We start from the raw sequence: 25,644 nt of genomic DNA, 5'->3' as shown, positions 1-25,644 counted from the left end.
GTATGCGTGCTCTTACCAGGTCATGGAATGTCAGGTGCAGCAGAGTGTTTCCATGCACGAGCTGCGTGAAGAAAGGATGTGCTGCCATCTGCCCAGACGGTGAGTGCGGCATTCGAGTGGCGTCACTTCAGATAGTTAACCCTAGAGGGAACCAAGGCTCTCTCACCACGGGCAAAGGCAACAGGTGGGTCGTCCGAGCATTTGCTGCGAAGTACGGCTCCGCTAACCCCCCATCATAGATTCGTGCTCGCAAACACTGAAGCGCTCCATGAAAAGATTGACCTGCTCTCGAATCGCGTCAGACAGCTGGAGGACGCGCTGGGGGAGGTCTATAGCCAACAGTCATCCCATCCCCACCCGCTCCTTAGCGAGGAGCTCCTGAATATTAAGAGACCTTTGGAAAGAGAAGAACAAGACGCAGCACCGACGCGAGAACGGCCAGAGGACGCGGCGGAAGTGATAGACGCCTTTGGCTCACTGTAAGTATATATGCTACGGACACGATGATTCTCTTCGCCGGCCAGATAAAGCTTTCTTGCCGTATAGATCCATCGGACAGTCCGGGCGGTCCACGTTTTTTGGGCAAACCGCGAACTCATGGGTGATTGATTCCCTGCTTACCTGCTACTCCGGACTCATCGGGACGCTTACTTCGATTATGTAGTACCTTCTCCAGGCACGTGAAGCTGTTGCTTGCCTCTCTGCATAGTCTTACCTGCCTCCAGAACGAGGAGGAGACAGAAGAGGATGAAGAACCGGGCACGCCGAGTGCCCCCTTGCCTGCAGATGTGCACTGGCTCAGCACCGTCTTCCCATTCGCTATGCACCTCGGCCAATCGCCGGCCGAGGTTCGGGATTCTATACTAGCTATGTTGCCCAGAGCTGGGAGAGCTCAACAGCTCGTCGATCTATACTACAAGCATGCTGCCTGGATGTACGCCCAAGTGTTGATCGTTCGCGTCCGTCCTAGCTGAGGTCTGTGGCAGGTACACGCCCATATACGAGACCGACTTTCTCGACAACGTCTACTCAAAGTTCTACACCGGAGAGTCAATACCAGAGTTTTCTCCCATCGAGACTCACCGGCTAGCAGTTCTGTGTATGGTGCTTGCCATGGGTGCCCTATTAGACCTCGATAGACCTCCTCTAAACCTGGAAGCTAGCCAATATTACGGCTTGGGTCGAGCGGCCTTATCTATAGGTAGCGTCCTGGAAGAGCCGTCCATACCTGCTATCCAAGCTCTGGTGGGGTCTCTTTAGCCGCTGGTCTAAATGCAGGCTAATCCATCCCTGAAGGTCATCATGTCGCATTATATGTTCTGGGCAAACATCGATAGCCCGCGGTGGGCCATTATGGGGCTGGTCATGAAGCTCGTACAGACTGTTAGTGTTCACCATCACTGCTTGTTCGTCGTCAGGTTGACGCGTCCTTAGGTCGGACTCCGTGAGTGCCTAGCGGAACTTATGACGCGCATGCTGAGGTATATGTAAAGATCGCGACAGCGGCAAGTGGCAGCTGAGTTCGGAGGAGACAATGCAACGGCGGTCCCTCTTGTGGGAGGTGTACACGTACGACTCGTGGCAGGTGAGTGCTTGTGCACTACCGCATCCATGCATGTCTCATGTCGTCTTTCTACCAGAGTCTGACATTCGGTCGACCGCCTTCCTTTTCAATGTCACATATCGACTGTCAGATGGCCTTTGAGACGACGCAGAATGAGCGTGGTGAAGTAGAGATGAGCTGTGCGTCCCCTTGTATCGGGAATTTCGTCCCCTGCTCACTCCCGTGTTAGTCGCTGCATGGAAGCACCGTTTCACTTCCCAGTGCCTCAGTGTTGTTCACGAACAAGTCTTCGGCGCTCGGGGTGTCAGCTATCCGACGCTTCAGAAGCTTGATCAAGCGGTTCGAAAATTCTACGTCCCACCCTCTTTGGTTGTCCCTGGGTTTGGCAACACTGGCGACAACGCAGACAGAGATGCCCCGTCGCTCCAATTGACAATGCAGCGGCATATTGCCTTAGCGATCAAGGAGATCTGTGAGGTCTTGCCGTCGTGTCACAGGCATACATGATCTGACTGGACCTCAGCGATATTCTACATGCACAGGGGGTTCTTCGCGCGAGCTCTGGAGGATGAGTCCGGTGATCCCCTAAGCAGCAAGTATTCACCATCTGTCCTAGCGGCGTACAATAGCGCATGTTCGTTTGTCGGCCTGGTGAAGAACCTGTATTCTCAGCAGCCGGAGCTTACACAGCGCATGTGGTTCCTGTTTACGCATGTCTTCTCGTGTGCTGTATGTGGTACCGATCAGATCTTTGTGCGTTCGCTGAATGTACTTCGCAGATCGCTTTAGGGGCTATACCGAGCAAGTGCCCAGGTATGGCTCTGTCGCCATCAGCCTTGGTGCATCTGAAATCCGCTCGACATGTATTCGAGCAGATATCATCGAACCCTCGGGCGGCAAAAGTACTCGTAAGTGTAGCTAGGATCATTCGCATCAACCTCTCCTTATACAGTTCTGCCATAGCCTGTGCTGCGTAAACTCGACATCCGCGCCTCGACTGCAATGACCGAGCATCGTTCCAGAAAGTCACCTGATAGTCCCACACGGCGCACCTCGTACGGAGACCCGGTAGTGAAATCGGAGGAAGACGAATGGGCGACGCTGGGAGGCAAGACACGTCTCGTGTCTCGGAAGTCACCTGGATCAGGAGGTTCTTCAGGATCCAGGAGTCCAGAGACCGCGTTCGCACCTTACAGTCCAGCGTCAACAGCCGCCTCTCCTTCCGCCTTCCACGCCACGCCGCCCCCGCCTCCTGCTCCTACCCGGGAGCCTCAGTATGCCTGGGACGTGTACCCCGCGCAGGAGCAGATGGCGTATGACCCTAACCCAACTATCCCTCAAAATGCCTGGGCGCCTGAGACCGGCTTCTTCGTGCCCGACCAGAGCTGGCCAATGGCCGGTACCATGGACGCCGGTATGTCTACGCTGCAGACGTATCCAGGGCAGTACGTAGATTACGCCAGCCCAGCGTACCCGAAGGAGTACTACGCAACGCAGGGTATGTCACAGGGCGTGCAGGAAGCTGCCCCATACGAGACGGACGTGTCCGATTCTTGGGGGCATTTCGCCGCGCAGTTCAATCAGGTGTGATGCCGCGCGAGAGCTGCTGTCCGAGTACTGTGCCATATCATTATTCGTCATAATAGGAGGAAAAGTTCATTTGTATTAATAGCACTCTACGCGTATCCCGTCGTTTTGTTCCCCTCTCGCACTTGTCTTGCTATCATACGTCCCCCGGAATAATGATACACTTTGGTGCAAGATACAGCAGTGATACAGCACGGTGATCTGAGAGCTACAGCGTTCGATACATAGACACCTTATCACTCATCCCACTGAACAAGCACGACCTCCTCCGCCCAGTTTTTTTTCTGCTCGGGGCAGCAATCGCTTTTACAGGAGAACACCATCACAGTACCCCACTCCATTCCCCTCCGCTTCGTGGAATTCTCAGCCTTCAGCGCCCGCTCGATCTCCTTCTTCCGCTCTTCCTCCGTCAGCTTCCCCGGCCTCGCGTCGTCCGCCGAAGACGACTTGAGGACGTTGATGAGGTTGGGCATGAGCTGGCACTCGAAGACGCGCTCGCCGCCGCACTGCGGGCATTTGGGGAGTGCGGCGGGGGTGTACACGCGTTTCTGCGGCGGCTGGACCATGAACTCGCCCTTGGTGACGGGGACGGGGGGCCCCGCAGGCGCGGGGAAGAGCTTGTCGAATACGCTATCGTGTCCAAACGGCAGCGGCGTCCCGCCCAAGTCGTACCTAGTTGCCAGTCATCGTTCAGTATCCATATTCCCCAAGTTAATCCAGCACGGGGGCACTCACCGGACACACTGCTTGCCCTCGTGCCCGACGCGCGTCATGAACCGCTCGAAGACGTGGTCGACCTCCATCGAGTTCTCGTACGCCTCCGACAGCCACTTGGCGTCCTTGCCGCCCTCGTCCGCGTCGAGCAGCTGCGCGCCGGGCGGAAGCTTCGGTTTGGGCGGCGGCGACGGGAGGTACTCGGACGTAGTGTTGAGGTAGAGGGGCGTGTAAGAGGGCATGGCGGGCCAGGGCGAGTCTTCGAGCGATGTGGATGCTAAGGCGGTTACTAGGGACTCTTCGGAGGAGGAGGAGGAGGCGTCGCCGCCTTCGTGCCCTTCTGCCTCGGCCTCGTCCTCTTCAGGTTCATCGTCGTGGTCGGGCTCGGCCTGTTGTAGAGGAGGTGCGAATGGGTTCGCATTACCGAAGGGATTGCTTCCGCCAAAGACTTGGGCACCGAGACCAAATGCCCCCGCCGCCGCGGGTGTTGTCCCATTTGCCTGCGAAACACCGATTAGATTCGCCACTTGCTTTAGCAGGATATCGAACAGATGCTACCTTGAAAGGGTTAATTTTGGACGCCTCCTTCGCCTTCTCTGCAGCCTTGCGCACCTCCTCCTGTTTGCGCCTCTTCTCCAGCTTAGCCTCCAACTTCTTTGCGTAGTCGGCATTGTACCTTAGATTGCGCCACGCGCGGACACTGCACAGGCTGCCTAAGTCCGAGAGCGAAATGCGACGGAACGGGAACGGACACACCCTACTCACCTCCCTTCCTTGCGCTGGCACTCGCCGCGGGCGCAGCCCCAGACGTAGAGCGCGCGATCCATGGGGCTTTCCTCAAACGGGCACCAGATCTGCACGAGCAGCTCCATGGGGTTGGAGCAGTTCCTACATTGCGAGGCGGACACGTCTGGCTCGGGCGCCGTCAAAAACGCCTGGTCGTTCGTTCGTCGTCCATGCGTTCACGCGGGAAGAGGGAGCAGGACGAAAGGAAGCAGAGAAAAGAACTCTATTCAATATATTATGCGAAGGACATATGAAATAGACAGCTCGTACGGGATGCCCGCCCATCCTCGATACAGCGACATCGCGGAGATCGTCTACGGAATCTACGGGCCCGTCCGGGAGGCCCAAGAGGACGGACGTCTCGAGCTCGGACGCGCTGCCGTCGTCGTCCGAATCTGACCAATCTTCCTCGGTGTGCGGCGCCATGCGTGGGGTGAGATTTAAGAGGGAGGGGGGATCTGTCAAGGGGGAAACGATGATGAGATGACTGAACTCTGGCTGAAACGAGGAAGGAATGAATGTGATTCAGATATGCATGAATGGTAGGAAATAGAAGGACTCGTCATGGAAATGTCCCGGCAAGGAAGCCTTGCCAGAACACAGTCAGACTCGTCATCTGGGGTTCATCTTGAAGAAAGAAACGTATGGATGAATACTAACCTGCAGGGTAGAGGTGGGTTGCAACCAAGGTCGAGCAATAAAATCCGAGAAATTGAACTTTTCCTCAGTCCACGTGGGGAAGTGCACGTGACTACTGACAGTGATTCCTCCTGCCCGACGTGCCCGAGCCGTGTAGCTGCTCCTCGACTTCCTTAGTTTTCTGGAGGATCACTACGCTGACGTATCTTCGCGAGTTCAGAACTCGAGGGAAGCAGAGTACTGCTACTGAGCTTACTGCGGTCTATTCCATCTGTCAAGCTGTGGAATTAGCTTTAGATTTGCCTGTCCTGTCTACCATCATCTGGCAGCTCTGTGGATTGACGATCGCACCGTGGATTCCCAGGACAACACAGCCCATGGCTACCGTCCTGTATGCTCGTGATGGAACTTTGCTGTGGACCTTTTTGCTATGTTTCCAAGGGCTATGTTGTATTCATACTCCGGACCGAGCAACGCCGACTCGGGTGAGGCTTCCGCACTGAAGGTGGACGTACCTCTTACGGTGGCGAAACTGTATTGAATCATTGCTAATCCTGGCTGTCCTGCTAACTCGGTATCGAAGTGATTTGCGCTGGGAGCTGTTTATGGACGAGTCCCGGCGCAGTTCCCTTGGATATTCGCGGCTTCGTGGGTTGTGTGGACTCGGCTGACCGAACGCCGCCGAGCAGAGTCGCACTGTCGAGCTGTGATATACTCCCAGGTTGTCCAACCGAAGCCATGTCCTGCATCAGACGCACCGTCAGGATTCTTCGCGGGAGACTCTCGGTTTCCCCGGCCTCCTCCCCATGGCCAGGCAAAATGACAATGCCCGTGCCTGACAAAGGTACGGCATTGTCTCCCCGTCACCTTCCTCGATGGCATCTTGCTAACGCCTACCACTGATCGTGGTACTCTGTATCAGGCTGTGGCGCAATCACCGGCAACAAGACCCAGCATCGTGTCCTTCAATGAATCATACCCCACATTGCGAGACTCCTAGCAGGTTCCCCGTAGCCCAAACAGGAACGGTGCCACAGCTGGCACGGCGGATTGCACACTCCATTTGCAGGGAAGGGCCCAGATAGCATCGGGCGCCCGGAAGCAAAGCCAGCAAGAGACGCCCGGCTATCTCCGGCTTTCGAGTCTGGATCGGAGAATGCGGTGCACCGGTGCATGCCCGAGGTAGCTGATCCTCCAAACGCTTTCTCACAAAGTCCTGCGGCGTTGACGCGCGCACTCGCTCCTTGTCTTCCCGCCACGACCATCACCGCACGCTATGGCCCCGACGACGACGCAGAAAATCGAGAACGGGCACAGGCAGGAGAACGGGCATGGGCAGGAGAACGGCGCCGCCAAAAAGCGCAGGAGAGGGGCTACGCGGTTATCTTGTGCTGAATGCAGAAGGTACGAGTATCTCGTTCCGCATCCGTTCCTTTGGACTCATCGCAATGTCGCAGGTTGAAACTACGGTGTGATCGCACAGTACCCTGTAGCTCTTGCGTCAAGAGAGGCTGCGGGGCTATATGCCCCGATGGTGAGTCCTATCAAAGACTTCTACGACTCGTGGACTAACATGTTGCGTCAGGCTCTCTCACGACTGGTCAGGGCAATCGGTTGGACACCTTTCCCGTTTCTCCTTGCTCTACTAACAGGCATGTAGTTTCGTCCTTGCATCGACACAAGAGCTCCACGAGAAAATATCAGAGCTCTCCCTCCGCGTACGAGAACTCGAAGACGGATTGCGAGCATCGCACGCAAAGACTGAGACCGGGCTGCACCCACTGCTCAGCGAGGAATTGCTCAAGATCAAGGCGCCGCTGCAGAGGGATCCGTCCTCGCAGCGAACAGACCAGCTCCAGAATGACATCAAGGAGGAGGAGACCAAGCCGGACGTGGTCGATGCCATTGGGTCGCTGTCCATTAGCGACTCGGGGCGCACCAAGTATTTTGGGCACACTGCCAATTCTTGGGTATGCCCAGCGCCGTTATCTCTTGTTGTATGTTACTGATTTGGGTCGGTTTAGTATTTCTTGCAGGTCAGTGGGATCATTTATACGACGACGCGTTGATTGAATGAGGGACAATCAGAACGAGTCACCCGAAGATGAGCCTACAGACGACAGGCTTTCACAGCTATCAAGCGTCCTGCCCGTGGAGATCTTGGCCTTGACAGGCTCTTTCCCTATTACCCGCACGGTCCAGCCATACACCGGCCTACAACTCGATCGATTACAGACCCTGTTCCTATACCTGCCAGACTACCAATCTGCCACGCGATTACGGGACATCTACTACCACCACGCAGCCTGGATGTCCGTACACCCTAATTTCCCTCGTATATGCTAAGCCCGGCGCTGACGCTTTGAGTATACAGGTACGACCCCGTGCCAATCGACTACTTCAACGAGCACGTCTTCTTCAAGATCTACGCGCCCGACGAGCGCTCGCCCGTCGAGGAGGACCTGCTCTCGCCGCGGCTGTCGCTGATATTCATGGTGCTCGCGATCGGGACGCTGATGGACACCAAGCAGGATGCGTATAATCTCGAGGCGGAGAGGTACCACCAGCTTGCGCGCGCGGCGCTCTTCCAGGGCTCGTTGTTTGACGAGCCATCGTTGAATTCGGTGCAAGCGTTGGTAAGGATGATACGGATCCCGGTTATTTTGGGGGTTGCTGATGGGATTGGCGGTGTAGTTCCTCATGTCGTTCTACTTGTTCCTGTCGGATCGACAAGGGACGGATGCGGGCAGCAGATGGGCTATCATGGGTATGGCTGTCAAGCTTGCGCAGAGTGTAGGTTCCACTACCTGCCGTGTTTCTCGTGATAATCCTATGTTAATCACCCTTTCATGTCTAATAGATCGGTCTCCGTGAGTCAACCCCGCATTAATAGTGATTACATCACGCTGATAGTGGGGAATCATAATTCAGACCGCGACATCGGGAAATGGAGAGTCGACCCGACCGAGACGCAGCAGCGCCGGAACACGTTCTGGGAACTGTACACATACGACTCGTGGCAGGTAGGGGCTGTTCTTTTGAGCAAACTGAGACTGGTTGTGCTGATTGGGGCACTCTCTAGTGCTTCACTCTCGGCCGGCCGCCGTCGTTCTCCCTCTCGCATGTCGATTGCAAAATGGCGCACCCCGCAGACGAAAGCCCGGAACGAGCTTGTAGGTCGTCCAGTATGCTCCTAATTATCGTCTGTAATCTCATATTCGTTCTAGTCCACGCTTGGAAACACAGGTTCGTATCCGAGTGCATGAGCGTCGTGCACGATCAGGTGTTCGGCGCCAAGGTGCCGTCATATTCGACCGTGTTGCAGCTGGGACGCAAATTGCATGCTTTCCCCGTACCTGCTATATTGCAGATTGCCGGTTTTGGATCCGGTCCTGACGCAGCGACGAATAATACCGTCGCGTACCCGGAGTCGGTGTCTTTGATGCTACAGAGACATATTGTGCTGGCTATCAGAGAAATGAGTGAGTTGCTGTGATCGCATCGTCTTCATCCCCGACATTGATTTTGTGATGTGCTGCTAGACTTGTTGTATATGCACCGCAGCTTCTTCGCGAGGGCGCTCAGTGAGCACCCTAAAGATCCACTTGGTAGTCCGTACGGCGCCTCCGTCATTGCCGCGTATAGGAGTGCCGGCTCGCTGGTGGCCTTGATGCGCAACCTGCACTCACAATTGACAGAGCTCACAGAGAGGATATTCTTCTTGTGGGGGCATATGTTCTCTTGCGCTGTACGTCATCCATCATGCTGTGCCCCGCACCGATCTACCATCTCATGCTCCCGGTTTTACAGATCATTCTCGGATCTATCGTGACGCGCTGCCCGTCGATGAGCTTTGCCCCGTCCGCGCTAGTGCAGCTCGACTCGGCGTGCGAGCTGTTCGCCAAAGCAGCCCGAGGGTTCCGGACGCAGAAGGTCTTGGTGAGTCGATCGTGGCTGTCCAGTCATGAGCCTCATGGCTAATTTACGATCGATCGGGATTAGACTATTATGCTCAGGATGAAGGAGAAGGCGCACAGCAGCCTGTCCGCGTTCCGGGAGGGCAAGGCTTCGCCGACAGCCCTGCGCCTGCCTCAGTCGGAGCCACCGACGCCTGACACGGACGATGACGAGCTTTCTACCTTGGGAGGACAGACGCGGGTGGTGGCCCGGAAAGAAAGCACGGGTTCCCCGCCGTCTATGCGGTCCCCGACTTCGTTGAACCCTGTGGTCCCTCTGCCCTTGACACCGAATACGGACCATCAAGTGCATCCAACTGTAGTGGAGTATCTGAGGTCGTTCGAGCCGGCACCTCAATCGGCGCCTATGATCGGGACCTCGCTGCACGCAGAGCCGACGCAATATAACGAGGATGCGCAGATGTATATGGGTTATGTATCGAATCCGCAGATGGCGGCACAATATCAGCAGCAATCGCCAGTCACCGCTAATGGAACAGGGTACGCCCACTTCCCGCAGTATTTCCCTGTGTACGACTATGCGCCGGTGCCAAACGGTGCTGACTACAACTATGCGTCGTCCTCCATGCCGCAAATGAACGGGTACATGTCGACGGAGAGGGATAGTGCGTCAGGGAGCCCGGAAGCAAGTATGCAGACGACTTGGCAGGAGTTCGTGGACACGATGACTTGATGTTTTGGTAGATATTGGGCGGCCGATGTATTATGTTTTGCTGTCTTGTTTTCGATTTCATGTATATCAGTAGCACTGTAAGTAATGTGTTCGAGTATACGAAGCTTGTACCCCATACCGACCCCGTACCACGTGATAAGAGGAAATTGTGTGTGGGCGCGGGCTGTGGCACTGCCGTCCAGGCGTTCTGTATCTCATGTTTCGCGTTTCCCCCTTGCAGCCCTGGTCATGCCCATGTGCGGTAGCTCTTCAGTCGCTCAGTCCTTCGGACGAAACAGACCTGTGTGCTTTATCCTTCGAACCTGGCTATCGTGGACGCTCATTGCTGGCTTCTAGATACAACGCAAAGTCGTAGTCTGTGGTGACGGTGCTTGCGGTGCGTTACGACATTGCAGGCAGTGCAGCGTATCGCCGACGCTCATCTAACTCTGTGCAGGGAAAACCTCGCTGTTGAACGTGTTCACTAGAGGCTTCTTCACCCAAGTCTAGTGCGTCATCTCTTGCCCCTAACTGTCTCGGGACGCGTAACGAACGCGGATGCTGTCTAGCGAACCGACGGTCTTCGAAAATTACGTGCACGATCTTTATGTTGACGAGCAGCTGGTCGAGCTGAGCCTCTGGGACACGGCTGGTGTGTACATCGCATATATACGGCCGCGAGGTCGTCGCCGTTCTCTGACATAACAAGATCGGACGTAGGCCAGGAAGAATTTGATCGACTGCGGTCCCTCAGTTATGCAGAAACCCATGTCGTCATGTTATGCTTCTCTGTGCGTCCATAATAGTTCAGGAATGAAGGAATACGTTTGCTAAAGGTCGACGCTAGGTGGACAACCCGACGTCCCTGGAGAACGTTGAGGCCAAGGTATGTGGCAGAACCTACAAGCGATGATGGAATGTTGAAAGAAGATACAGTGGCTAGATGAGATCCTGGAGTATTGTCCAGGCGTAAAGGTGCGAACCAATACACGCTTGATCGTTTCTAACTTCACGCTTACACGGCCTTATTTAGCTGGTCCTCGTTGGTGCGCTTCTTCTTCCATATATTTCATCCTCCCTCTTATCTCCGCATCCTCAGCCCTGAAATGTGATCTCCGAGACGACCGCTCCACAAAAGAGCGGCTCGCCCGGTACGGGACGCATCCTGTGCAGTACGAGGAGGGACTCACAGTTGCAAGACGAATACGAGCTTCACGTTACTTAGGTTCGTCGTTCTTTCTCCGGGCCGCACCGACGCTGATGCATCACACCTGGTAGAGTGCAGTTCGAAGCACAATCGAGGTGTAACCGAGGTGTTCTACGAGGCTGCACGAGTCTCGTTAAGCACGCGCGCCAAAGGCTCAGGTGGGGGTCCTGGCTGTATTATATCCTGATCCCTTTCGCTTTTCCATGGACTACTCGTTGTCGTTGCTCTGCTATGGTCTCTCGTTTGGCGCACAGCTCTATTCTCGGACACTACACATACCATTTGTATTTCTGCTATCTCACTACCTAGCGTATTTGCCGTAATGTGCTTTCATGTTCTCTAGCGATTTCACTAGATCTTTGATCCTTCTGGTGATCTTTCATGGGCCTCATGGTATCATTCTATGAGCGCGGAGCGACATGTATACCCAGCGTAATCCGTGAAATTAATGTACTATGCAAGTCCGAGATATACAAATATTAGGGAGAGACTAGAAGCTAGGATACCCTGTCATAGTCTGAACGAGCGGACGACATCAGTCTACTGAGTCACTAAGGAAACCCGCAGTGCTCACCGGTGCCATGCCGAAGCCCGTTCCGTTCATCATAGGCGGTGGTGCTTGTCCAGAGAAGCTATAATAGTTGCTGATGAGTAGCCGTTGTGGAACGGGTCAGCACTCGGGCTTACCCATTCGTCAACAATAATCGAGAAGCAGGGTTGATGATTGGGGCCTCAGTCTCTTGTTGCTCCTTCTGAGTCTCTTTCTTAGCCCGCTCCTTGACTTCCTTCTCTAATGCAGCAAGCTAGTCGATAGATTAGACTAAACCGATGAAGTGCGTTCTTGATCGCTACGCACCTTCTCCACAAGCGATCTCGACACCTGGATCTTGTATGGCATGTAGAAGTCATTCAAGCCATGTTGCCACGACAGCTCTTCGACAATATCTTGCCGCAAGAGATCGAAGCATAGGAACAGCATTGCTGCGAAACACTCCTTGTTGCCGATATCGACAAAGTATGACAATAACTCCTCGGCAACTTCCGTAGATGCAGACGTAGCCGCGGTGATCATGGCATCCTTGTAGAGCTTGTCGGCCTTGGAGAGTGCTATTGATTCCTCCCAGCGACTATTTTTCTGAATAGTCATGTTAACCAACTGTAAGTTGATGCGAGCCCCAAAGTCTGTTACCTTGTACAAATGAGCAGCTAATCTCCGGAACTCGAGTAGTGGATGCTTCTCCAACCGCTGGGCGAGGCTGATGTTATTGAAGTTGTCGAAGCTGTCGATGGAGTCTCGGAGTGTCTTGTAATCCTCTTCGTCCATAAGTAAGTCGTTGTATGCATCATTGACAGCCTCGATGTTAAGCTGAAAGATGGTCAGTGATTGACTTATTGAGATTCTTTCGGACGTACATGTTGAACAGCAATCAGGTACGGGCGGATGAGAGGGAGATGGTCGATCTGGCGGAACATGCGCACGACACGAGAGTGGTCAATGCGAGGAATGAGTACGGTCATGAGGTCTGTCAGCAAGGTGGGTTGTTCTTGCAGATAGAACGTGAGCGCCTTGTAGTACCTAAACACGGGGTGAGAGGTTGCGTAGGAATAGCTGCACGGTCACTGACAGTTCAATGTTGGCAACACGGACGATAACATCCTTGAACTGATTGTGCTCCCAAGCATCTGCAGACCGCTCCATCATTGCCAGAGCCGCATTATCCTAGCCCAAGGTTTCAGCATTGACCCTAGAACTAGCGGATGATAACACACAAATTCATCGTATTTGATGTACAGGAAGACAAGCTCCGGCCAGAGATGAGCCCGCTCAGTGGCTTTGATGACCTGACGGGCAGGGTCAGTATAACGTATATGAGATGCGTCCCAATGAACCGTACCTTCGGAATGTTAATGCGCGAAACGAAAAGCTTGAGGTGCTCCATGACTACATCACAGTTAGACTGACGAACAGTAACAAACGTGAAATGCACTCACGTTTCTCGGGGCGGTACTTGCTATACAGAATAGCCAACTCCGTGAATATACCCATCTATTCAAGGCTAGCTCTTAGCAATAACCGAGCACCACAAAACAATGAAAACGCACGTGAGCTCTCTCCAAACTCAAAGCAGCCTCCAGCAAGGCCAGAACCTCGTCAAAGTGACCCTTCCGCTCATACAACGCGACAAGGGCCGGAAGTTCTTCAGCATGGACCACGATGTTGAGACCGCAAATTTGTGCCAGGCGGAACTCGTTCTTCTCCATGCAAGCAGCGTGTACTTGTTTCCAGACCTGAGTATTCCCTGCTTTCCTTGCGCTCTCCACGGCTGCCTGATTCTCGCCTAAGTAGATGAGTGTGGTCGCGAGACGCGCCCAGTTGGAAATGCTCGTGAACAGCAGTTTTGCCGCTTGGTACAGTTCGTCTTCGAAACATTTCTCTCCAACTTCCAGAATATCGGCAACATTCGTCATAGCCAGGAAGTCCTCCATGTCGTGCAAGCGATCGGTCTTGGCGTATGCATAGGCAAGCTCGGTGTCGATCTTGGGTTCCCGGAGCGATTTGCGAGCCATTTGCAGATACCGGACGAGATCGTCATACTTGCCCGCATGGCTGGCAATTTCTATGACCTCGGCGAAGTTCGAGGGGTCTTCGGCCTTAATATATGAGTCTGACCGGCGAAGATTATGAGTACATCTGTTGTATAGTGCGTTAGAACAACTCACCGATAGCATCCTTGACACGGAGACCGTCGAGTTGGGCCTTGGCCAATCTGCTCCAAACCTCTGGCTTATTGACCTTCAAGGCGTATTCAACGCCACGGTCAAGAGAGACAATGTGTTCGACCAGGACGTTGATGGCGTTGACATGTTGCTCGTATTTCTTGAAGATCATGAACGCCTCTTCGTACAAACCATGGTCAATAGCAATCTTGGCAATCTCCGCGACGTCGTAGTTCTGCAGCTTGTTAATGTACCCAACGACCTTGCCCTTGTCAGCACGGATGGCCGTCAGCATGAGCAAGTTCTGCAAGTTCTTATTGTCGCTGAATGGTGAGGGCTCGATGATGATCTTCTCGAGCAGCTCAATAAGCTCAATCGGCAAGTCTGCCGATAAGAACGCTTTGACAGTGACAGAGACGTCGTCCGGATCGGTACTCTCTGGTACAGCGGTTGCCACAACCTGTCGATGAGGAACAGTTAACACAGCCGAGCCGGGTTGGAAAAGCATATATAATACATGCCTGGTCAATGAGCTGTCGGCGGTGAATGTTATCCGGGACGAGCACTTGAGCCCATAACTCAGGCGAGCGACGCTTGACAAGGTACCTGGCTTGCTGCTTGAACATAGAGTTCTCATTCGTGATGTGGATGAGCTCCTCGTCGCAGAAGCCTTTTGCATATGCGATGAACGCCAAGTAGGGATCCCGAGCCTCGCAGAACTTTCCAACCACAAGCGGGTCGTATAACTGACGAAAAACCATGAGTGAAAGGCACAGAAATAAGCAAGATAATATAGTTTACGTTGTTCTCCTTCAAGAACGCCTCTGGGTTGTTGTTGCTGTCAATGTAGATCTTTGCAAGAGCGTTGAAGACTGCAGGGTCTTGACTACCACTCTGGACACGAGCTTCCAGCCACGGCAAGATTAACTTCAGCCTGTTCCTCTGCTCCACCTCTTGGACGAGTTCGTCGATGGGGAAATTACCGGTCACGGAAGCCAACAATGACTTGATCGTCGACTCATCACAGTCCACGTCAAGCAGGCCACCAATGACTTGAGGTGTCCGGGCAGAGTTGACTCTCTGCACGTACACCTCAATGAACTTAACAAGACCATTCTGGTACAGATAGAGGACGAGGTCGTGGACGAAGTCAAACCTGTCGCAAACAATGATAAGCGGCAGCTGGTCCTGCAGCTTCGCTTCCTTGAGGAAGTTCTTGACCTTCTCGGGGTTGTAGAAATTACTCTCTCTGCAGATCCGCTCCACTTCCCGAATCTGTCCGGTCCGAACGGCAGCCTGGATATACTTGAAGTGGACCTCGGGGTCCTGGCTTAAGTTCACGATGGATCCGAGGTAGTAATAGAGACCTGAAGACGTGTGAGACGAGGACGTGAGCAGATCAGAGGAATGCACTACCTTCGAAGCTCTTGAAAGATTCGAACATCTCAATGAGGGCAACAGGACCGAGGATGTCGGAGTACTTCGTGGCAACCTGAATAACGACTTGGAGGTTCTGTCGGATATTAACACGAAGCATCTCCTGTAAGCATGCCATCGACTGCTCAGTCGTGAGACGGCTGAAGTAGTCGACAATCCACTGCATAACATCTCAGCATGTGTAAACAGAGGATGACTTAGCCGTGCAAAGGGACGTACCTCAGGCGGAAGGGCATTGGTATGCACAATGACCCGCTTGATATCTGCAAGGTCCTCGTAATGCTCAAGGGCCTGAAATGAGCGTGTAAGAATGGCATCGTTGCCTCAACCCGCATACAAGAGCTCACTCTCTGCAGCAGCCCTGCTCTCTCGCAGAGATTCGCGATTCTGGGGCGGTCGTAGTAGCTGAACATCTCGTTTCCGAGGATAGCATCGGCAACTTGGGGCGCGTGGACCAAGTTCATTTCGAGCAGTCGGGTCTGGAGGTGGCCTTGCTCCGGCTTGTTGTCCTTCAGTGCATCCAGTAAGAACGATGTCGCTGGCTGAATCATATTCTGGGACATGAAGATGTCGACCACCTGGAATCATGGTCGACTTAGACGGTACTCGAGCGGATACGTTTACGGGTGGGCTTACTCGCTCGATATCAACCAACGGCCCTGACTCGTCATTAACAAGCTGCGTCGCGAACTCTGCTCCCTTCTCGGGATTGACCCGCATGACGTGTTGCAGAAGCGCAACATAGTCAGGCGTGTAGCCAACCTTCTTCGAGTACAGGATAATCTTGTCGACCTGACCGGTCTCAGCGAAGCAAGCGATGACCTTATTCGGAACGTTGGCTCTGAGGTACACACTGAGAGCCAAGGTCATATCGTGCAGCCGAACAATGTCACCCAGCTCCTCGCTGCAGGTAAGCTAAGATATGCAGTCAGTACACGCCTTGCTTGCAGACGGCCAATAAGAAGCACCTTGTTCTCCTTAAGCCACTTCTCCAAGAGCTGCTTCTTACCCTGCTGAAGCACGGGCCGTGCAAGCTCCACGGATTCAAGGTGATTGAGTTCTCCCTTCTCAAGAAGGATGCCGAAGTACTGCAGGATAGGCGATAGGCCGCCGGGTGGTGCAGGGGCACGCTTGAACGATTCGATAACTTGAGCGGTACGCAATATACCCTAGAGCAGTGATAAGACTTAACAGATGCAGAAGTCGAGATACAGTGAGTAACCCACCCTTGGAGAGTTGGCAGCAACCTTAGCAGCCTCGCCGAACTGCCCAGCGGCGAAAAGTTGCTGGTACTGCTTGATGTACAGGTCATCGGCACCCGGCAGATTAGCCCGGCTAGCCAGCTTGAACGCAAGCTCCGTATTGTTCAGGATGGTCAGAATATAGGGGACCACGGTCTGGTCATCGACGTTCACACTCAGCACCTGACCCTTCTTGTTCACGCCAATGATACCATTCGTAGCCTCCATCTCAGCCGTGACGAAGATAGTTTCGCCGGAGATGCGGTTCATGTAGATGCACGCGCCAGTCTCTAGGTCGTAGAGATGGATGAACCCGTACTTGGTGACAAGGTATACGATCCCATGCTTCTTTGACACTTGCATGGCGACGGGGAAATCATTGGTAGCTTCCGGAGGGAAATAGACATCGACCGCCTTCTTGGTATAAGGCGGGTCGGGGGCTTGATGATCGATCTCAACGATGTGGAGCTACCGCACACGTTAGGAGTAACGCTAGACTGAAGAAGAAAATACGCACTTTGGCTCCAGTCGCTGTCCGGACAGAGAATGTGAAAAGCTTGACAGGCTTAGAGTGTCCCTCTATCTTCATCTCTGCGAACGCAGCAGCGTGTCCTTCAATAGGCTGGCTAACACCCCTTTCCCTGCTATACAGCTGCATCCGTCCCTGAACCTTGAAAGCCGAGGGGTTCGTAGAATTTCCTGAGATGCCTATCAAGACCAGCCATTTCTCGTCATTGCTCGCACGGTAGTTGATGATCTGGGCTCCGGCCAGGGTGGGGTGCCGGTCAAAAATCTTCTGCGGGGCAGCCTGGTCGTTGATAGACCAGTGGTAAACTGCAGTGTCGGTCACCAGACCAAGGGTGCTATCCGAAATCCACTTCCAGAAGACGATGTCCTCGTTATTGACATGCGACTTTACTTTTTGCTTCGTCTCGATGTTGAAGACCTGGAGCGTTCGGCCAGCTGCAATCACGAGTCAGCTTACACCGACGCACAGCACGGGTACTGCGACGCGTACCCTTCAAAGCCAGGATCTTTTGGTGAGGGTGCATAATTGCCGAGTCGGCGGTAATGGGTCGGCGGAGGACATTGTTGGCGTCAGCAAGGTCGATGATAACAACCTGATTTTGCTCGTTGACTTTCTCTCGAACGCAAATGAAGTGGTCGGACTCGAGGGTCAATGTCTGCACGGAGGCTACGTCAATCCAAGCAGCAGGCTCATGCGGACGCGTCACGCACCTGGAAGGAGATGGACGCGGGTTGTATGCCCAAGCTAGAGAGCTGCAGGTGCTCACAGAACGCAATGGGCTTGGTCGTGTCCATGGCCGACGGTCGTTCTGTGTGTTGCGACGGCCAGCACGCACGAAAGAGTTACAGGGATGGTACTCCTGCCTTCGCGGATTCAGGTTGCCATTACCGCACCGAGTTTATCCTTGTTTGTCCACAGGCCTCATCACCGCCTCACTGCATCCTGCGCTTGCATAGTCTCCTCTCGAAGTTTCTCCGTTATGAACGTGTCGTAATATAAGTATGGAATACATAAGATACATGTAAGATAATGGGTCTATGCTGCAGTCAACCCACGTAACCCTATTCCTCTCCGAGCGCCAGCGCTTGCTCAATATCCTCGTCCACCGGTAGGGTAGTAGCAGGGGGAGGCGTGCCGTAGTAAAAGCGTTGCATAATGATGCCTGGAAGAGTGTCACCGTCAGAGGGTTCCCAGGGAGATCCGAAGTTTCGACTCACAGAAGTCGATTGAGAGCTGGAAGATGGCGCAGACCTTGAACTGCAATGGAGACCCTTGCAAGAAGAAATACACGGTCCTGCGAGGCAAAAGATATTACATACTTCCCTCAAGGAAAGTAGAATCGACCACTTACTTGAACGAGTCTCCTCCCACCCAACCGATGAGGGTAGAAGCTCGGAACCCATACAATGATCGTTGCTTATAATTACTAGGGCACATGGGGCTTGAGAAACAGGATTTCACGAGTGATGACGTGTACATACCTTATCAGCTGCGGTATAGGAAGGGTACTCTCGAGGCCTAGAGCAGCGAAACCCAAGAATGCTACGAATATACTCGAACGGCCAAAGATGAGGAAGAGAATCGCCAAACACAGTCTATCTCGCGGTCAGTCCTGTTCACGAGGGAAAGAGAAACACGGACATGTATCCAGCAAGGAATTCGATGTACTGTGAGTATGTTCCCCACTGCCAAAATGACAGAGGTCTGGTAGAGACACCGAGATTCTCAGGACTAAGGCGCGGTCGGTAGTGGATGCAAATGTACAGCAGAGCTAACTGAGCATGCAGTCAGATTATGGGTCCGCATGCTCTAAGTCTTGCGTCGTACCTGGGCGAGAATCATCAAGATAGACTGCAAGAGCAGCGGGAATTCAAAGTGCTTCCCAAGCCAGAAGAAACATCTCGTGATGTTCGCTATAAGCCTGCACGAGACTTGTTAGTACAGGCAGCTGCATCTCTCGAAGCAAGGAAAGAGGCATACAGTATTGCGCAGACATCACGAGAAAAGCCTGTAGAGTCCCTAAGCACGCATACGTGTCAGTCAGCACGTCCCCCTCTAACGTAGTTCACGAGAGGTACTTTTTACGGACTATTGAGATAGCCTGGTCAGCATAAACCAAGGGCGGACCAACCGCCATGCCCACGGAAGCTAGTGTAGATAGCCATGACGGAGCCATCGGAAAGAGGCAGAGTGCAAGCGCCACTGGTTGCCACAACGGACCCAGACGCGTCGGACGAGCTCACGCGTCGTAGACGCGCGATCGAATTCGAATGCTTTGATGCATTACACAATTGCAATGTACTACACTCATTCTCGAGAAGAGAAGTATCGTAGCAGCTAGGAAAAAGATTTAATTCAACTCGGATACAGCTCTCCTCCATAAATAATGTCCCAAACACGGTATGGGAGCTTTCCTAGAAGTACCATGTGCATGACGCTATCTTAAGCAACCTGGTGAGAGCCCGCATTACCTACACACAGGAAAGTAGCGACTTCAGGAACAGCTTCGTAAAATGATTCTGTGCATATCACTGACCGGATGGCAACGACCTCATTGATCCTTTTTTACTTCGAGCGTGCTACCCTCCGTTTTCTCGAGCGCTGCAGCTCTGGCCAACTCCCTCTGCTCTAAGCGCCTCGCATATTCTTGTCCAGCCTGAGGACAGGCCTGTCAGTCTCGAAGAGTAATCTCGAATCGCACGAGATATGCACCTGAAGGGCCAAGATCCCTCCCAAAAGCATCATAGCAAGAGTATTGCTTGCTGATAAAATCCGCATAGCTTCGATTTGGTCCTCCCGAGTATCGACATCTGGCACAGGATCAACGACCGTCTGGACGGATGGTATGGTCACAGTGAAGTACAGCGCGATGCTGAATATGTACGCGGCTGCTCCATAAGTCAACTCGACATCACGGCCCAGTACGTATGCGCACTCACCAAGCGATGAACCATCGAAGAACAGAGCACTTTCATCCCATGTTGCGACTTTCGAGGTCAGGCCAATGATCCCGACCCCTCCAATGCCGTAGAGCATCGCCTATAGCGCGAGTTAGTTGACATAGGCACAGCATCACATTGTTGGACGTACCTTAATTGCGGGTGGTGCGCTATAGAACGTTGTATACAGCTGGAACCCATCCTCCACCGCCTGTTCGTTCAAATGGAAGAGTAACCGATAGTCGACATTGAGGCAAATAAATAGAACACCTGCATTTACGACCGGACCCGGGAACTCAGAGCAAGCCCCGACCGGCGTGGTTGTAATAGGACTGACCGAGAAAGAAGGAAACCGAAGACAGCACGGCTGCCTGCCTGAAGCCCATTATGTGTCTGCTCTGTGACACTGGAGGCAGAGGTGTTGAACGGCGCACGTGTTATCACGAGCTGGTGAAGAGGAAAACAGACGGGCGTCTTGATGCTTGATGGCGCTAGCACGTCAAGCTCAAACAGCGCTTCGCATACATAGCTATCATGATGCAGTGTACGAGATCCACTGGTAACGACACTCGTCGATAATAAAATGCCGCTATATAAGACATACAGACTGTCTGGGTATAAATGGTGCCAGATATAGATGCAACAGCAAATAAAAACAAAAACGTCCAGGAATGATGAACAGAAAAACTCGAAGGAGTGGGATCCTATCTCGGAGTGTGCATTGGAGAAATGGGTGTCGACGTTGCAGGCTCCTGATTGGGTGTGTGCGGTGAGTGACCTCCTGGCCTGGGCGAACGAGGTAGGCCCATTACTCTACTATGCCGACGCCCGCGAGCATCCGTCTGGATATTGAGCCCTCGACTGGCGGCAAGGTTTGAAGCTCTTGATCGGGCCTGAATGGTGGACGATGCCGAGTCAGGACCTTCGGGCGGAGCTTCGTGCACCATTTCACGATACTGGGGCGATGTATTCGACGCGAAAGATTCGACCGTAGCTTCGTTCTCAGTCGTCTCGGTGCCGCTCTCATCGTGGATTGATAGCTCCTCTTCAGCGTCCGAGTTACCTTCCTCAGGAGGTGCTGTGGGAATCACAAACGAATGTCAATTTGCCACAGGTCATTATGATACGTCACTAGTACTCACGTTGCAGGGCACTGGCAGAGAGACCCAGGAGCTGATCTGCAGCCGCATCCGCGTATTGCCGGCTGTTTCGTCGACTGACACCAGCAGGCGGTTCCAGCATGGCAGCGTCAGCAGTAGGTTCATGTGCCTCCTCGACTGGAGTTGTCTGGTCCCCGTTCACATTGAACACGCGGTTGAACTCGCCGAGCATTAGACTGAAGACGCCAGCCGGGATGGCAAGGGTCGGGCTGAAGACAATGCCAACGTTGCGCATCGTCATCTTGTTCACAGACGAGTTCTGCACAATGAGGATGAGATGGGCAGTTAGGGCACGCAGTAAACTATAGTTCGGGAGAGGCAGCGCCGCGATCAGCCGTGAAAGTTCATCGATCCTTTCTTGGGGATCAACGAAGTCTGCAATAATGTCAGAGCAGTGCATGGAAAGAGGAAAGGAGAATTGGCATACCCATCACTGCCAGGAATTTCAGATGCAGGTCTCGCGTGAGAATACTCGTTGGTAGTTCTCGGAGATACGTCTTGAACAACCCAGCAATGGCATGCAGATCCCAGTATTCACCGGACCCAAGGAGATCGACATCTCCCTCTGAGGACCATCAGCTCTGCCCATCGCACCTGTGACCAATAAGCTACTCACCAGCATTGAACCTGTCCTTAAGAGCCTTGATCTCAGCGGAACTACCACTCAGCCGATAGATACCCTCCTCTTGATCCGCCTTCTTCGCCTGCAGATATTCTATGCATCGAAACGCAATAGCAGGCAAGTTGGCGATCTGCGCGACATCGAGAGCTTCCTCGATTGGCACGCCAAAGACAGCGCGAGGCACGTATGTAGGAACATTCGGCTTCTCCGCTACAAATCGTCAAATTTGAGTATCCATGGCAGGATGAAATGGAAATAACGCTCACCATGAGGCCGACCGAAGCCCCAAAATGTTCTCGACTTGGCTTTCTCTCTTCGGTCACTCGACGACGGGGTAGTGTCCGGTCCACTCTTCCCACCACCAAACTTAAAGCCCTCCGGTATAGGCGCGCCGTTAAGAGGTCCTGAAATCTTCATCTTCCCGTTCGCATCCGCCTTTGGCGTCGCTTGGGCTGCAGCACTTTCAGGTGACGCTGGCCGATCAGGCGAGTCACGGTCAAGACTATGGTTTGGCGACGCCCTCACCGGTGCAAGAGGAGGGTATTGTGACTGTCTGCGCGCATTCCGATCGCGTTGTCGCTGCTGATCAGGCGTGGCGCTACCTGGCCTCGCGGTCCCCATGCGCTGCTCTAGGATATCCGGATAATGGCCCTGCTCCGAGTTCGACCTCTGGCCAACAGGTACTAGCGTCTCGCTGGCTGAGTCCAGTGCAGATCCAGTCGTAGGTAGCGAGCTCGATATCGGCACATCTCCGGCGGGGGCTGATGACGTCGTCTCCTCGTCCACGTGAGGGGGTACGCTTTGGAATAGCTTCGCGTTACTTGCATCTGCAGGCAATTGCGATAGGGGCACCGCTGGGCCCTTGGCGATCTCGTCTTTGGACAAGCCGCGCGGGCGCCTGCCCACTGGGGAGGTCGTGATGTTGTAGTCTGAGCTTGTGCTTGGACGCGGCTCCGGGCCATTCTGCATCTGCATGTCTCCCGACATCGGCCCGTTGCTCACAGCTGTTCCTGGGCTGTCGTCGTACGAGCCCATAACATATCGCACAAGCACTTCGACCCAGTTGTCCCTCTCCTCGTCACTCTCTGCACAGAGAACATGCCGTGCGCTTGATCCCGTAGGCCCTTTCTTAGCTTCGATGATCAGGAAGGCGTGCCGGTACTCGTTCTCGGCGTCTGAGTCGGAATGAACACCAGTCTTCTGCTGCTGGCGGCCGATCTGTGCGCCAGTGATAGTAATAGAACCAAGATGCGCACCACCACGCTATGAAAACATATCCTTCAGCCTTTTCACAAAGTACCACTGCCCACGTAAGTGACTCACACTCTCATAGTATTCAAGCACCGGCCCTTGCAGCACGAAATATCGTAGTTTCCAGCCACCAAAGTTTTTACCTCGCTTGGTGAGATAACCTTCCTTGTAGCCAGGTTGCGCTACCGGCTTCTTCGTCTCGCGCAAGATATCAGACGTGAAGAAGGCGATAACCTCATCCTTATTCTTGACAGGCAGGTTGATAAGCGACTGCAAGTAGTTCTCCAATGCAGCCTACAGTTCGGCCGCGACCGGAGTGAGCTCGCAGACCACAATACCTTGCCTTTTACACATACCTTCCTCTGATCAGCCTTCACCGGCGCACGATCCCTCCACAGCTTCCCATCCGGCAAACTCGCAATCTTCTTCGTCGCGCTCTTGCCGACACCCGCACGGACCCTCTGGTCGAGCATTAGCACATCGCTGAACAGCTTCTCCACCTTCCACGGCTCCTTCCCCCTCCCGGGCTCGACGCTAATCACGAACGACAGCACCTCCTTCCCACGGTCGTTAGGCCGGATGGAAGAGTGTGAGACATGCACACGCGTGTAGGGGAGATCGGTCGGCAGCAGCGGGAGGGCGCGGAAGGTAGGGCCCGTGATAGGTGGTGGTAGAGGACCCGGCGCAGCTTGGAGTGACGAGGTGTCTGAAGTAGATTGCGAATCCGGAGTAGCACGGTTCTGACTTGACGCTTCACCGGTGCCGTTCGGGGGTCTCGTTCCAGGCGGGAGAGGGAAGTCTTCCACCACTGGAGCCGGTTGTCGAGCTTTCTGTGACGGGCCCGGCTGAGCGGTGGGCATGCCAGGCGGTGACTCGCGGTAGCGGAGATCCTCTGGTGGGACGTCACTCGCGCTGTCGTCGCCCATGTCCAAGAACTCCCGGTCCGCGTTGTCATCCGCCTCCTTTGCCGTACTATGTTTACCGTTGACAAATGGCTCCTGTTGGGCGAGAGGAGATGACTCTCTGTTCCCAGCAGCTGCTCCTGATTCAGGACCAAGCTGTGACGGCGACTCCGATCTCACTTCCTGAGGAGTGCCAAATGCACCGACTCTCGGACTTGTTGCCGGGGACGCCATGCTGGCCATGTAACGCTTCGCCTCTTCGGGAAGCGATATCTGCGACTCTCTCGATAGACCCACGAAAGGTCTAGCCGGGGGAGCAAGAGCATCCACGGGAGGTGATGTTGTCTGCGGCGCTGTAGAGACCACGCTCGGTTGAGGTTCGTTCAGGGCCAACGAAGATGTCGAAGCATCGTTCATGCGGTCACTGAAGGGATGGTGGGAGGATAGGGAGGATGAGTTAGCGATGTCAGCGCTGTGGCTGGTCATGATGCTGGCGCTCATGCTCGATTTGCGAGGGGGGATTTGTAGGGGCTGGGTATTTGCTACGCGGGCCTCGGCGGGCTGCTGAATAGGAGACGGGTCGGTGGAAGATGCGTATGGGAGATCGGTGGGGGATCCTGAAGAAGACGGGAATGGCTGGGATGATCCTTGGGGAACGATGATCTGGGGGCGGGAGGGTGTGGTAGGGGTATGGGGCTTCCCCGAAAATTTGAGCGAAAGCCAGTGACTATAGATGTGGATACTTACTGGTGCGTTGTTCTCGTCACTCCTCTCTGGTTTTCGCAACGCCTCTTGTGAACGAGTCGAAGATAGTTTATGAGCTCTGGGTTTTTGTGGAACTGCGGTATGCAATTAGATACGTAGCACCGCCTGAGATGAGCTGCAACTAACCTTGATCATCCGAGTGATTCCTGGAGAGTTTCGGATCAGACTCCTCTCCTACAGATCTCAACTTAGAGTTGGACGCGGACGTCTTCAGCGTCTTGTGTTTTTCTTTATCTCTCTTTCCCAACAACTCTGTGCTCTCCCCCAGCCCATGCAACCGAGATTTATACGCGTCACGCTCCGATCGTAGGCGCTCGACTTCCTTCAGGACATGGTTGTACGCGGTGCGCTGCTTCTCAATGAGCTTCCACAACTGGGCGTTCTGCGATGACAGGGTGTTGCGCTCTGAGAGGATCTGTTCTAGTGCGGCTAGATGGGGCTGCGGTGCGTTGGCATGCTGTGCGAGAGCTGCCTCGAGCGTGACGGCGCTGTATCCCTGATGAAGTGTGGCATTCGAGGGCGAGGCCATCATTCGGTTGATTGACTGGGAGGAAGTCGTCGACGAGGAGACAGATGCAGTCAGATCGCTGGGACGGAGACGGTCGCGTGAAGGGGTTTGTATGTTATTCGCCATTGAGGATGCGCAAAAAGATACGGCGGGCGAGCGAGTGCGGGGGGATCAACCCACCAGCTGCAGTAAAGCGAGCGACAAGAGGGAACGTATCAGGATATAACAACAAGAAAGTGGGAGGCCGCCGTCGTATACACGGTCGGCGCTGGCAGCAACGACGGCGAGCAGGTCGTCGTCGTCGGAGAGAGCAACGAGAGCAAGCAGTGTTGGGATGCGCGAGACGGAGAGCCCACTGGGGAACCAATCATCACGGGCTTCGCTCGCCTGTTCAAATCTTGATCTTGACCGCTTTTGGGCGCTCTCCCAATCCGTCCTTGTTTGTG

The 25,644-nt window shown here is 54.0% G+C and overlaps 8 protein-coding genes across 8 annotated transcripts; 3 read left to right on the top strand and 5 right to left on the bottom strand.

Annotated features, from left to right (window-relative positions):
* Positions 1 to 52: 52 nt before the first annotated feature.
* On the top strand, positions 53 to 3,154 carry GLOTRDRAFT_128366 (uncharacterized protein; the record flags this gene model as incomplete). Its single annotated transcript, XM_007866966.1, has 13 exons — positions 53 to 99; positions 146 to 184; positions 240 to 479; positions 665 to 934; positions 987 to 1,245; positions 1,297 to 1,383; positions 1,435 to 1,444; positions 1,494 to 1,585; positions 1,641 to 1,743; positions 1,794 to 2,036; positions 2,088 to 2,293; positions 2,344 to 2,472; positions 2,528 to 3,154. 13 exons carry the CDS (start codon positions 53 to 55, stop codon positions 3,152 to 3,154), a joined length of 2,352 nt encoding a protein of 783 aa, XP_007865157.1.
* GLOTRDRAFT_59670 (uncharacterized protein) lies at positions 3,051 to 5,112 on the bottom strand. The gene is made up of 5 exons (XM_007866965.1): positions 4,922 to 5,112; positions 4,631 to 4,800; positions 4,424 to 4,565; positions 3,887 to 4,365; positions 3,051 to 3,823 (listed from the first exon to the last, which is right to left on the bottom strand). The coding sequence occupies exons 1-5, from the start codon at positions 5,075 to 5,077 to the stop codon at positions 3,388 to 3,390; spliced, it is 1,383 nt and encodes a 460-aa protein (XP_007865156.1). The 5' UTR covers positions 5,078 to 5,112; the 3' UTR covers positions 3,051 to 3,387.
* A 1,454-nt stretch (positions 5,113 to 6,566) lies between these two features.
* Positions 6,567 to 9,940, top strand: GLOTRDRAFT_75085 (uncharacterized protein; the record flags this gene model as incomplete). The annotated part of the gene is made up of 14 exons (XM_007866964.1): positions 6,567 to 6,694; positions 6,748 to 6,824; positions 6,876 to 6,903; positions 6,951 to 7,260; positions 7,315 to 7,326; positions 7,379 to 7,602; positions 7,665 to 7,926; positions 7,985 to 8,087; positions 8,204 to 8,313; positions 8,373 to 8,463; positions 8,518 to 8,772; positions 8,833 to 9,038; positions 9,101 to 9,229; positions 9,293 to 9,940. 14 exons carry the CDS (start codon positions 6,567 to 6,569, stop codon positions 9,938 to 9,940), a joined length of 2,583 nt encoding a protein of 860 aa, XP_007865155.1.
* A 228-nt stretch (positions 9,941 to 10,168) lies between these two features.
* Positions 10,169 to 11,313, top strand: GLOTRDRAFT_39365 (uncharacterized protein; the record flags this gene model as incomplete). The annotated part of the gene is made up of 10 exons (XM_007866576.1): positions 10,169 to 10,222; positions 10,277 to 10,316; positions 10,377 to 10,428; positions 10,489 to 10,571; positions 10,640 to 10,710; positions 10,767 to 10,805; positions 10,856 to 10,894; positions 10,953 to 10,965; positions 11,019 to 11,144; positions 11,198 to 11,313. The coding sequence occupies 10 exons, from the start codon at positions 10,169 to 10,171 to the stop codon at positions 11,311 to 11,313; spliced, it is 633 nt and encodes a 210-aa protein (XP_007864767.1).
* Positions 11,314 to 11,809: 496 nt separating this feature from the next.
* Positions 11,810 to 17,851, bottom strand: GLOTRDRAFT_21533 (uncharacterized protein; the record flags this gene model as incomplete). The annotated part of the gene is made up of 21 exons (XM_007866561.2): positions 11,810 to 11,929; positions 11,983 to 12,261; positions 12,316 to 12,492; positions 12,540 to 12,702; positions 12,752 to 12,846; positions 12,897 to 12,968; positions 13,022 to 13,068; positions 13,119 to 13,173; positions 13,230 to 13,792; positions 13,848 to 14,304; positions 14,327 to 14,590; positions 14,646 to 15,211; positions 15,258 to 15,441; positions 15,501 to 15,572; positions 15,629 to 15,859; positions 15,918 to 16,196; positions 16,250 to 16,450; positions 16,508 to 16,990; positions 17,040 to 17,485; positions 17,541 to 17,706; positions 17,762 to 17,851. Coding segments are annotated over 21 exons (5,010 nt in total), but the record flags the coding sequence as incomplete, so codon positions are not given.
* Positions 17,852 to 18,667: 816 nt separating this feature from the next.
* GLOTRDRAFT_40138 (uncharacterized protein) lies at positions 18,668 to 19,188 on the bottom strand (the record flags this gene model as incomplete). The annotated part of the gene is made up of 4 exons (XM_007866628.1): positions 18,668 to 18,826; positions 18,879 to 18,972; positions 19,032 to 19,070; positions 19,130 to 19,188. The coding sequence occupies 4 exons, from the start codon at positions 19,186 to 19,188 to the stop codon at positions 18,668 to 18,670; spliced, it is 351 nt and encodes a 116-aa protein (XP_007864819.1).
* Positions 19,189 to 19,351: 163 nt separating this feature from the next.
* On the bottom strand, positions 19,352 to 20,458 carry GLOTRDRAFT_75077 (uncharacterized protein). Its single transcript, XM_007866963.1, has 6 exons — positions 20,328 to 20,458; positions 20,142 to 20,260; positions 19,991 to 20,090; positions 19,764 to 19,939; positions 19,588 to 19,707; positions 19,352 to 19,522 (listed from the first exon to the last, which is right to left on the bottom strand). The coding sequence occupies exons 1-5, from the start codon at positions 20,374 to 20,376 to the stop codon at positions 19,603 to 19,605; spliced, it is 549 nt and encodes a 182-aa protein (XP_007865154.1). The 5' UTR covers positions 20,377 to 20,458; the 3' UTR covers positions 19,352 to 19,522; positions 19,588 to 19,602.
* Positions 20,459 to 20,528: 70 nt separating this feature from the next.
* GLOTRDRAFT_75074 (RhoGAP-domain-containing protein) lies at positions 20,529 to 25,367 on the bottom strand. The gene is made up of 9 exons (XM_007866962.1): positions 24,817 to 25,367; positions 24,673 to 24,764; positions 23,380 to 24,621; positions 23,096 to 23,317; positions 22,039 to 23,035; positions 21,767 to 21,982; positions 21,578 to 21,715; positions 21,133 to 21,525; positions 20,529 to 21,068 (listed from the first exon to the last, which is right to left on the bottom strand). Exons 1-9 carry the CDS (start codon positions 25,322 to 25,324, stop codon positions 20,695 to 20,697), a joined length of 4,182 nt encoding a protein of 1,393 aa, XP_007865153.1. The 5' UTR covers positions 25,325 to 25,367; the 3' UTR covers positions 20,529 to 20,694.
* Between the last annotated feature and the right edge of the window lie 277 nt (positions 25,368 to 25,644).

Source organism: Gloeophyllum trabeum (genome assembly GCF_000344685.1).
Source record: "Gloeophyllum trabeum ATCC 11539 unplaced genomic scaffold GLOTRscaffold_00005, whole genome shotgun sequence".
Classification (NCBI taxonomy): Eukaryota; Fungi; Basidiomycota; class Agaricomycetes; order Gloeophyllales; family Gloeophyllaceae; genus Gloeophyllum; species Gloeophyllum trabeum.
This window is presented reverse-complemented; position numbering and strand designations above follow the sequence as displayed.